Source organism: Sphaerodactylus townsendi, linkage group LG01 (genome assembly GCF_021028975.2).
Source record: "Sphaerodactylus townsendi isolate TG3544 linkage group LG01, MPM_Stown_v2.3, whole genome shotgun sequence".
In the NCBI taxonomy this organism is placed as follows: Eukaryota; Metazoa; Chordata; class Lepidosauria; order Squamata; family Sphaerodactylidae; genus Sphaerodactylus; species Sphaerodactylus townsendi.
In genome coordinates, this window is record NC_059425.1 from 111,013,555 (window position 1) to 111,026,103 (window position 12,549).

Sequence of the window (12,549 nt, forward strand, 5' to 3'; positions counted from 1 at the left end):
GACCTTCCACAGTACTAAATTCTCAATGAATGTAATATCCTTGTTCTATGTTATGGAGAATGCTAATGACTCCTTATCTTCAGAAAGAGATTTACCTTGAATCTGTACCAACATGAATAATGATAAATTCCTCAGATTTTTGAGTTACAACATTGTACAGTAGCTAGCAACTATGGAACATTCTGGATTCTACCATCTAAAAACATGTAATGTGTATTCATAATCATTCAAATAAGAATAATGCTAGATTTTTTGCTTCATTTTGTAACAACCTAATAATATTGAATTCAATGGAGCCACTTCAGAATAAACTGTTTGAAAACTGAAGTTTAAACTCTTGTTACTTCACACAGGGCATTATCTGCAAGTTTAAAAATAGGGTTGTTGGAGAAAGGAGTGCTTTCTAAGTAGATACACTAATAAGTATTCAGAATGTATTCAGAATATAATGTAGAAGAGGAACTAATAGCTCTGCTAATATTTATATAAAGAACATGAAGTCTTACCAATTTACCACTTCAAGTGGAAGAGGAAGTACTATGGGTTTCAATGATTTCATAGCAACATAAGGAGAGACTGTTGGATCTGACCAGTGGTCCTTGAAGTTCACCATCCTGTTTTACACACTGGCCAAACAGTTGCCGTGGGGAGGTCAAACAAGCAAGGCACAGAGGCTGAGACCGTCCCCGCTGCAGCCTGTCAGCATTGACATTCAGAGGTTTACTACAAGGATACAGGCAAATGAAGTAACCTATTTTGTTGCAGTTATATTTAGTGAAATTTTATTGATCTTGATGTCATTATATTTCTCTGCAACAGAATGGTGCCTGGCATGAATGAGTATATAACATATATTGCTTGGATCCATTGACTGCTAGCAAATCTGGTAACTCTGACTCATATACACTAACAACTGCCCAACATGCACAGTCTCATAAGCTATCATCTATAATAATGCCTGAGATATCTATAAATCTGTCTACTTTCTCTTAATGAATCATGTAGCCAACATACATGGAAGAGCCACCACCAGAAAACTGAAAAGATTTTTCAGATGGGAAGACTTTTCAGATGGGAAGGGTTTCCCCTGGAAACTGATGGAGAAACAGGGCTGTTTTTCCTGACTTCAGAGAACCAGGAAAGAGTTGTGATATCTTCAGACATCTTTATATCAGACATCTTTACCTGCCTAGCAACAGTGGTGGGATTCAAATAATTTAACAACCGGTTCTGGTGGTGGAATTCAAATAATTTAACAACTGGTGGTTTACAAGCACCATTTTAATAACCGGTTCTGTCCAAGTGGTGTGAACCTGCTGAATCCCACCACTGCCTAGCAACCTCATGCGTCTCACACTAAGGAAAGAGGCACTAGGTTCGGAAACAAAAGATACAGAATCAATATGAGCATACAAACCTGGGCAACAACTATCAAAGCTACTCCACACATATTGCTACATTGCTGCAACATCTAAATGAAAATAAAATGCATAGAACCTCAGCATGTAAACCAGGATGTACATAAAACTTATTTGGAAGCATATTTGTGTGATATTGAGAGATCAAAGGTACAGATTCCTAAAGGAAAGGAAGATTCAAATTAGGCCAAGGTAAGCAAGGTTTTACTCATGTCTAAATGGTGGAGCTATGATAATTGATACAATACTGCCTTTTGGGGGAGTAATTATGGAGTTGATGCTTCAGATCTTAATGGTGATCTAAACAGAAGTGAAGAGGTTGTATAACAGTGTATGACTGCATTGGCTGTAAAGTACTTGTGACATAGTTTAATTGTGTCTCTAGTGAAGTTGTATGGCACAGAGCTTTATTGGATTAGAAGACAGATTAAGCCATGGGTGAAGCCAGTATCTATTTTAACTGTATGGTATATACAAAAAAAATCAGAAACTAAGGTATTTTCTGCATTATATATTTACCCCACATTTTAGGTGTTGTCATTTCAAATGTTCTCCATGGATTTTGTTCTTTCACCTCCCTTCCAAATTTTGTTTTTGTTCAATTTAGTCAGCTTCATTTTGTCTGTATAAGAGGTAATTCATGGAGGGCAGGGGGCTGGGAAGAAGTAACAGGTCAGTTGTGACATTAGGAATGATTACCCTAATGTCCTCTTTTTCTTTCTTTTCTCTCTCTCTCTCTCTCTCTCTTTTGTTCAAGCACTGTAGTGATGATGTGATCTATCACATGATTGCTGATGCATCCGCATTGCCTAGCACAGTCTACCTTTATTGGTCACTGTAACCATAGCTCTCTTTTTGAAAAACTGCCCTATTCATCTGTGAGATTCTCTGATGTGCACTTCTGAGCATCATTTTTAGTACCTATTGGGGAATCTTTCCATTGCGAGTATATTCAGTGCATTTCTTTCTGACCCTTTGAATTTGGAAAAGTTTGCACTCAAAATGGCATGGTCCATCATTTTGCACTATTCCTTCCCTCCCCTCCACCCACCCACACAGTTCATGCTGCTGCAGCAGCTGCTGGAGGACAGGGAGGCTTGTTATTTCCAAACACCCTCAATTATTATTATATTGATATCTCGATATATCATGTTGAGAATTAGAGGTTGGTGTGTTTTGGCTAAGCTTGTGTGGGTGCATTTCTTTTCTGTTACTTGAAGCAGCTGGCAACATGGAAGGGGAGGGGGAGGGGAAAGGCGTGAATGACAGTGCAAGTGAGTGGGAAGACTGGCAGTGGGTGGAGGGAAGATGTCAGGGTCAAGCTGTGCTCCCTTGCAAATCTGCCCCACTCTGGCAACAAAGCAAATTAAAGTGAAAGTGAAAGCAGGCCTTGAGGAAATATGTTTGTATGAGAAATCTTGCCGCAATGAACATTCACCACCATCACACAGCAGACACTATGTGCATAATCGGCCTATACTACATTATGAGAAGACTCTTAAAGACAACATAGCATCCCTTATGTAAACTCACTCTTCAAACACTGGGTGTGACATCTAACAGAGCATGCTGCTTAGATCCTCCTGGTTGTGCAGAGAATTGGTACATCTGTGGTAGACTTACAGTATATACCCTAATAATACTCCCTATTAGGAGTATCCAAATACCAAATTATGTTGGACCTTAAAACCTGGATGATAACATTTAGGAGGGCCCAGAATAAAGCATAATCTCCCACATTACACATGATGTTCCTTGGGCTTTTCTGCCCATGTAGTTAACTACATATCCTGCAAGCAAACACTATGCTTCTTCCATGGAGTTCTGCATGTCCCCTCCCCCCCACATTTGGTTCCAGAAACATTTTCAGTTAATTTTTCTCAGTTTATTTCATGAACACTTTTACCATGTTCCCATGCCACCCAAGATGGGGAGAGAGAGGCCAAGGGCCCCGAATATATACACTTTTTGAGGAATAAAAACTGACCACAGCTTGTTTATTAGTTTTTGCTGGTGGAGGAAGCAGAGATGCAGTATAGGGGATGAATCCAGTCCAGGGCAGACCCTTGATGCCCCCCCCCCATGATGTTGGGGGGAACTAGGAGTAGCAAGACAGTGGGAGCCATCTGGGTGCCAACCTTTGAATTAATCTCCTCTTGCTGCCTGTGGGTGTTAGTCAGCTAGCAGCCTCCACCTGGGTATGCAGCAGTAAAGCTCGCCCCATCCACAAGGTCCTTTATGGTGGGACCCCCAAAATGTGGAGGGTCTAAATGAAGGCTCCCCCGCCATGGATCAGTCTCCATGCACAACCTGCCAAGCTGCAACAGATAAACAAGTAACATCAAGAAACCTGTAACAACCGCACTCCAAAATCATGCACTAACAAGATAAAGGGTGGGCAGGGATTAGTTAGGGAGCGTAGAGCTGGGAAATGTCACTTCCTGCCCAGCCCAACCTTTAAAAGTCCCAGCCACTGAGGCTCCGCCTCTCAGACTACATGTCCCCACACTGGCCATGACTCCAATGGCTCTGCCTTTCAGGCACCATGCAGTCAGCACCCAAATCCCCCACCCCCAGACGGTAATAATAGCCCGAGTAATTCTAGCATCACTTTTTTTTATCAGGGTGATCTGATAATTATTATAGACTGAGGTGTGGCCATGAGACTATCCAGTTGTCACAAAATCCCAGCATATCTTCTTCCCATCTCACAGTTGTCCTGACTTCTATGCCTGGGACAAAAAACATGTCTGTCCATTTGTACATGCTCTTTTTTTACAATTTGTGTAACTTTCGAATGGATTTGCAATTGGATCTACAATATATAGCTATCAGGCATTACTACATTCAAACTCCAAAACACAGACATCTGAGTTGCAGTTCAGCCTGAGGAGTATATAAATTTCATCTGTTTGTACTAATGCATCTGTAATAAATGCTTGGCAAATTAGAACAGGTATTTTCTGTTTAGGTAGTTAGAGAATCTTTAATGACATATTACACACACTATTAACTATAATCCGATATACACCAGATTCTACCATAAAATTAAATCTTCATTAATTGGTACCAACTTAGATTAATCTTGATTTTTTTATATTATTCAAAATGTAATTTAATTAGTTCATTTACTTCTCAGATTAAAGACCTCTATAATTACCCATCTGTTCAGGTAATAAGATTTAATCTCTCCTTTGTCAGCTAATGACAACTTCAGACAATGTACTCAGTACCTCCACATCAAAATCTAAGATGTAGATGCAAAATTCATAGAGTACATGTTTCCTATGCAGAAATCACTTCTGTAAATGGAAGAGTGAGAAACTATGTGTAAACCATATGAACACTTAATACTACCACATGCATTTGTGTGTGTGTGACAGCCAGCTTTTACTTCCTGCCATGGTGGGCAAATGCAATAACGATATTTGTGATTGTTGTTGCAAGATTATCACATATAGGTTTCACACTTTTCTGTATAAATAAATATGTTTTTAACTATAACTTGCAGCTCCAGCAAGAAATGTTCCAAAGCCACTCCAATAAGGTCTGTGGAAAATCAATTCTCTTATTTGCTTTAGGTGGCTTCTTTTATGATGGTCCATATGGAATAAATTAGTTGTCAGTTGCCACAAGCAGAAGTTGGAAATTTTGTAGGATACTGATCTATTCACACCAAGGGGATTTGATATAGGGTAAAAACATGGCAAAGAGTCAGATGACCCATTCACTGTGATAAAGTAATAAAAACCATGATGTACTCAGGACAAATGGGCTGCCTGAAGTCAGGTGCTGAGTGAATTAGTCCTGAAATTCAATTGTACTGAGGGAACCTTAGATGCAAATCCAAAAAAAAAAATCCAGTTTGACTCTCTCCAATGTCCTCGGACACAATATGACTTGCTCTCCTGTCTGGTGTAGTGGTTAGTATGTTGAACTAGAATCTTGGAGACTGGTTGGAATCCTCTTACTGGTCACTCTCTCTAACCTACCCCACAGGGTTGTTGCAGTAACATAGAGGAGGGGACAGTGATGTTGGGAGCCACTGGGGTCCCTAATGAGGAGAAAAAGGGTGTACAGATTTATATAAATATAAATGGTAAATGGCATGATTTCCAACAGTTGTTGTTGCTCCTTTTTTTTTTTTTACTGACAATGTCCATGTATTTGCAGTGCAGGTGAAAAGGTACCCCAATCGCCTCATTTGTGTATAAGAATGGTGGTGGTGGTGGGGAGCTGCACGTGGTGGGTTGTTGCAGGTGAAAGACACCAGCGCGCGCTAGAAACAAAGGGGGCAACCCGAGGTCTGGAGGGCTTTGCCGTAAGTCTCTGCAATCTCGCCTGAGCAGTGATTAGGCGTCGCCAGCTGGCCGTCTGCAAGCCCTCCCGTGGCTGCTCCGGGTGCCCTTAATACTGGGGGGAACTTGGCGTACCAGCTGCAGCAGGTCGTACGGGAAGAAGATCGGCCGTGCCCCGCTTGCGCCTGGCGCCCGCAGATACAGCCTGCCCGCTGCTCCTTCCCATCCCGAAGTGGCAGCCCTCATCCTGCGGAGCAGCCGGTGAAAGGCACGGAGCCCAGGCTCTCTTCCAAGCTGCCTTTGCGCCTTCTTCGTCTCAGAGCGCAAAGCGACGGCGGGAAGGGGCGAGAGAAGAGTCGCGCCGGATCCCAGCAGCCCCACTAGGAAGCCCAGCTCCGGAGCCGTCGCTTGGGGGCTGAGAAGGCTGACGTTCTGCCGAGATGGTGACCATGGTGACCAAACTGGTGCACTACCTGCATCTCAGGTAAGACGGCGCACCTAGGCGGCTGAGCGCAGCGGCGCCTGCTGGGCTGTCCTACAACCCGGTCCCTGCCCAGGTGAAGATGCTCCTCACAACGCCTGCTGCGCACTGGGCTCCTATCAGGCTTCAGTCAGAGTCGTGGTGCTGCGGCCCACTGCACTTGAAAAGGGGAATGTAGGGTTGGTCTGATCTCTCTCACTGGCACAGGCACTCACTTACATAATATTACAGTGAAATCCTGTGCAGATATCCCGACCTACACCCATTTAGTTTCATTTCACATCCAAATTCGTAAGTCACAGCTGACTTAATGTGGACCCTGTGGAGTTTCCAAGCCAAGAGACTTTCAGAGGTGGTTTCAAGACAAGAGACTTCAGGGCTGATTTGCCATTGCCTTCCTCTGTATATCAACCTTGGAATTCCTTAGAGATCTTCCATATTAACAAGGAATGAGCAAGATCTGATGAGAGTAGGTTTGCCTGGGCTATCCAGGTCAAGAATTCTGTAGTATATGGCAGAAGTTAAATTCTGATTCTTCACTAGTACACTATTTGGGGATTAAACGTGATTGACTTTTCAGCTGCAAAATATTGTGTTTCCCACCCTGTTCATTGCATAATTTTCCCTTTCATAGGATCCAAACTTTTAGAATGGAAAATTTAAACTTTTTGAATAAAAACAGGGGCATGCAAGTGGAAATTGATTTTATTTTATTGTGAAGTAAGAATAGCCACTGATATGTAATTTAAAATGTGCACATCACAGACCTAAAGGAAAGAAAATAGAAATATATTAAAAGTACTATTCAGCTACTGATATTTACACGTTTACGTTCTAGTGCCATAAAATGTTGGGTGTGATTTCTTTACAATTCAGTATTTATAAGATGCTTGTTAATGCAGTACACAGTCTGCTGCCTGACACAGGAACTTCCTTATCTCTCTGTTCTATCAGGTGTGCCCACACATGGATGCTATTTCAAAATCTCTTTAGTCTGAGCTCCATTTAGAGTGTTAAGTGAGAACTTCCTTGTTAGCATTTTTCTGTGCCAAGTATGGCTTGGTTTTTGCTTGTGCTAGAATAATGCCATTATTATGGAGGGCATTTTGCAGTGAATATTTCAAATTTTATAAGTAAAAATTCTGATTTTAGGTGTTGTTATTGATAGGAGTATCATGGACATTAGTTATGATTCAACTTTCAGTACCCTTAAGGATTTATGCATGCTATTTTAATTTGTACATTTAATTTGTACATAAATGTCATTTAACAAGTTGCTAAACGTCTAATTTTCAAAAGTAAAGGGTAGCTGTAGTTGCAGAACCCCATCATTAAAGCCCCCCTAAATATGTGGAACAAGTTGTGTGGCTCTTTGAATTCATGCTTATGCCACATGTTTGCTTACTGTCCCTTATGTAAGTATTGTAAAATGTTAAAGCTTCATTAGTTATTCAGTAAGATCCAAGGACTCCTCTGCATAGAATGACCTAGCAATATGTGAATTATCACATTACTTTATTTTCACCGTAATTTTTGGAATTGATATTCCCACTATGTTTGTGGTAAATACACGTTTTAAAACAACTTTTAAACTGCTCAGATTCTCAAGTCTATCATTAAATAATTTAATATTCCATTTCACAACAAACAAAACATTGAATTTTGGTTTACATTTGTGGAAGCAATTATTTTGTACATGTTACTACACTCTATAGTAACATGTTAATGTTTGATACTACATTATACTCGAGAATCTTTTTACAATCTTTTTACAAAAAAACAACAACACATGCAGAAGTTTATTCTGGAAGGTATTCATGACTGCTACATTCAAGTTGGAATGTAGAAGGAAGCTCTTCTTGCTGAGCAGATAGTTTTGTTTATATTCATAGAGAGAAAGTATAAAAACTTCTATTTATTGAGTGCCTTGGTCAGTGAGTAGTAGACAGTTCTCTGTTACTGAACCATGTGAACACATGAAGTTGTCTTATGCTGACCTCACCTTACAGGGTTGTTGTGAGGATAAAAAGGAGAGGAGAATAATGTAACCAGGTTTCGTTCCTACTGTGAAGAAAGATGGAGTGTAAAGGAAATAAATAAACAAAGAATGAATGGATGCTGAAGATGGAAGGCTGATAAAAGATACATGGGTGAATGGATCAGAAGGAAAGAATGAGACAAGGAAGGGGAGAGGATGTGGGGATTGCCAGGAGAGCAAAAGAGGAAATAGTGAGGAGAAGAAGATAGAGGGGAAAGTGAGGTGCCATCCAAGGGCGTATCGCTAATGGGAACATGGGGTATCCCATGTCCCCAGGTACATGCCATTTGATCACATGGGGGGCCACTGGGCACTGGCTGGGTCCTTGAAGCTCCCTCCATGCTGCTAAGGTGGCCACAGGCTGAGTTGTGAGCCATGGCCGCAGGCTGGCTCTCGGGCAGCAGCTGGCCTGCAACCGTGACTCAGCAGTAAGTGGCTCGGGGGGGGGGGGCTCTGCCAGCTGAAGGAGCAGCCTGGCAGGGCCAGGCCGAGGGGTAGCCCACAGCAGGCTGCTGGCCTGGCTTGTCCAGCCCACCGGGTGCCCCTCAGCCCAGCCCCACCAGGCCCAGCCCTGCCAGGCTGCCTGGGACCGCTGCTGGAGCAGCTGCTGGGACCACCACCACCAGAGCAGCTGCTGGGACCACCGACAGAGCAGATGCCAGCTAAGGTAAGTGGGGTATGGGGGGGCACCAGAAGCAGGCATTGCGCCAGGCCCCCTTTCCCTCTGGAATGCCTCTGGTACATCCCACAAATTCTTGAGGGTCCCCTACTATGCACATGGACCAGGCTCATGAATGGTGCTACACAATTGTTTTTCTAGGTTGAAGCTGCTAGGGGAGGGGAAGGTGAAGGCAAGGAGGAGATAAAGATTGATTGGATATTGGGTGCGAAGGAGAGAAGGGGACATTTCAGGAAAGGGAAAAATGGACAGGAAAATGAGATGCCCTTGTGGGTCCCCTCGTTCTGTCTTTCACACTTTTTAGAACTGAGGCTCTGCTCCCTGTGGCACAGAAACAAATCTATGCCGATTCAACGGACATATTGTGAACTGAAGGTGGCACTGATAACCTGATCATCTATTAGTTTTGGGCTGCTACAGTTTCATTTGGATTTGTAAGAAATTATGGTCCTTTCTATATGGGTTTTCTGAAGGCAAATAGATTTTTTAAAGGTTCCCCACACTTAAAGACTAATGTACCACCATCACCACAAAAACTGAATCAAAATTGGTTTTGGGAAACCTGGAGTAAGTCTTCATTAACTGTGGGGAAATGGTATTTTAGCCTTAAGGCATGTGAAATATTTTTTAAAGTTTGCTTTTGGAAGCCTCATGAAAGCCTCATGGCTGCCAGTTAACCTCAGTATTCATTTTAGATCTACAACAGAATTCTACTTTTGCAATTTCTTAGATTCTGGGGAAACTTTTGATACACTTACGGGGTTTAGGTGAAATTAAAAATACATCATCTGGAAACATTTTAGCACTTTTATCCTTGCATGTTTATTGTGTGTGCCAAGTGCTGTCAAGTCACCACTGACTTCTGGCACTCCAGAAGGGTTTTCAAGGCAAGAGACTAACAGAGGTGGTTTGCCATTGCCTTTCTCTGGATATTCCTTGGTGGTGTCCCACCTGAGTACTAGTCTGTACTGACCCTGCTTAGCTTCTGAGATCTGACAAGATCTCAGGCTAGCCTGGGCCATACAGGTCAGGGCTGCATGTTTGTTAGTAACAAATATATTATTAACAAATGTAACGAAACAAAATGCAGACAAAATGTGAAAGAATGCTTGGGAACAAAAAACAAAGGAGACAGATATGCGCAGAACAGACCCAAATGACTATGATGAGAAACACAATACAACAGTCAAAGATGTGGCAAACAATAAAAGACAGACAGCATTCATATGCAAAGTGACCATGAGCCTCACAAAAGATATTTGTATAGTACATTACATAAGTATCAGTTGATACTAGCATTTTTATATACTTTAGAATTTATATACAAAAATTCAAATATCCTGTTCCACAAAGAACTGATATTCATGAACCAACTTCTCAAAATTAAACAATCAAAACAGATCTATCAATCTAAAAGAAAAAGTAATAGAGACCATATTTGAGGAAAATGTTCTTATTTTTTAAATCAGTAATTTCAAAAAGTTTCGTCATTTTGGCAATCTATCAGAAATTAACCAACTGTTCAGAAATTAAAAGTAGAGAAGTTGGATACCAATATTGGGCAATTAAATATTTTTACAGTTGGAATCAGATGTCAAATCCTGTTGTATTCCACAGGCCAGGTGATACTTGTCCACAATCGTTGAATAATATTTAAAGAAAGGTTATTGCCAGTCATTATTTCAGTTGCAGAGGTTGCTTTCTTCTAATGGGCCTGAATAGCTGGACAAACACTCATATGTGGAGAATTTGCTTTAAGCTAAACACAACAGCAACAGTTCCGAAGCTTATAAAACAGCCACTGCAACCAGTGAGACTTGCTTTGCCATGTGCATTTTAAAATGAAGTGCCTTCTAAAATGCTGCTTAGTCTGCTGAAAAATCCATTTGGAGATTTTTAATTCACTCTGTGGGTGTCATGGGTGTTGTAGCTTATAATTTAAAACACATTTTACTGTAGCTTAAATATTTCAGAAGTCGTAATTTAAGTTTAGAGCCAGGCTAAATTGGCAATTTTTACCAGTTCTGGAGCATAATGGGCTGGATGGGGCATGGGGTGAACAAGAAGCAGCCTATTCATGCCAAGACAGAGATGCTCTGGGTTAGTAGAAAGGCAGACCAGGAATTTGAGATCTCCCTGATCTTGGATGGGGTTACCCTTCTCTTGAAAAGTAGGTTTACAGCTTGGGAGCACTACCCAGTACTACAATCACCTTAGAAAACCCAACAGCTACCGTGGTTTGGAGTGCTGTTGCCGAGCTTTGGCTGGTGCATCAGCTGTGCCTGTTCCTGGTTCAGTCAGATCTAGTCACAGTGATCCATGCTTTAGTTACATTCAAACTGGACTTTTGCAATAAGTCCTACTTGGAGCTACCCTTAAAGAGTGTGTGAAAGCTGCAGGTAGTGCAGAATGCTGCCACTAGACTGCTGGCTGGGGCCAGCTATAGGGATCACATGACTCAAATATTATAGTAGTTACATGGGCTTCTTACCTGCTCCAGAGTCCAATTTATTTTCTTTATTATGATGCTTCTCTGACCGAAGGTCTTGAGCAAAGTCAATAACAGATACAAGATCAAATACAAAGCAGCAAACATTAAAATACAGCTTGGCGAATTAAAACCCATCTCTGTAACAGCATGAAGAAACCGCAAGCACTAAGGATTTGGCAACAGTACACATTATTTCTGGATTAGTGTGTACCTGCAAAAAAAAAGATCATGTAAAACTTAACAGGCAGCTCATATTTACTCAGGACAGGTGTTATTGAGACATCTCTGAGTGGCGTCCATTGATTACAGAATGGGATCAGGTGATCTACGGTCTCTATAATACCAGATGTACAGTAGCAGTCATGATCAGAATGTGGAATTTTGGTGAAGTGCTCCCTGAACTGTGAAGTTGGCAGGACATTCAGCCTGTCTAATACAAAAGCACGTCTATGGCCAGTTGTAAGAAAGCTTAGATAAGGAAGAAGGGCCGAAGGGAGTGGGGGGAAATCCCCATATCAAAAGTAGGGTATGCATGCCTTGTGTGGGCCTATGAGCTAGCATGGTCAAAATCAGTAACCCTTTTCCTAACCAATTGTACAGCTTCAGAATAGCTCTTATCCCTCCCCACAGTAGGATAGAAACCAGAAAATTCTGATTATCTACACATTTTCCTCTACACATCCTTCAAATGTAAAAGCCTCCTACCCTGGCTCCCAATATTGAGCATTGAAAAAAGGACTGTTAATCATAAATTGAAGGCACCTATCTAGTTCTAGTCTCCAACAATCAATGCACAACCTCCAGTTGGGAGCATTGCTGCTGCAAGACAACTTGGTAAACCTGCAATCTGGAGTAAAAATTGGAGAACTGGACAGTCAATGGACTCAGATTCCATTAATCCAAGTGCCTATCCAAGCACAATTTAAAGAGTTTTTAGAATCTTTAAAGCCCTGTATGGCTTGGGACCAGGTTATCTGAAGTACCATCTTCTCCCATATGTTCCTGCTTGGGAACAATATCACAGGGAGAGACCCTCTTGATTGTTCCATTGAGCAAAGAATATACTAGTACTTTTATTCATAGGTCAACTGAATAGATTTTCTTATCTGCACATTAGGAATATTTTGTCAGCAAAGTCGTTGGG

The 12,549-nt window shown here is 41.6% G+C and overlaps 1 protein-coding gene across 1 annotated transcript in view; it reads left to right on the forward strand.

Annotated features, from left to right (window-relative positions):
- Nucleotides 1-6,080: 6,080 nt before the first annotated feature.
- The window catches only part of ARHGAP18 (Rho GTPase activating protein 18), a 75,517-nt gene continuing 69,048 nt past the window's right edge, over nucleotides 6,081-12,549 (forward strand). Inside the window, exon 1 of the mRNA XM_048490889.1 lies at nucleotides 6,081-6,200. Within this exon, the coding sequence (XP_048346846.1) occupies nucleotides 6,157-6,200 (44 nt within the window). The 5' untranslated portion in view covers nucleotides 6,081-6,156. The remainder of the gene's footprint in view (nucleotides 6,201-12,549) is intronic.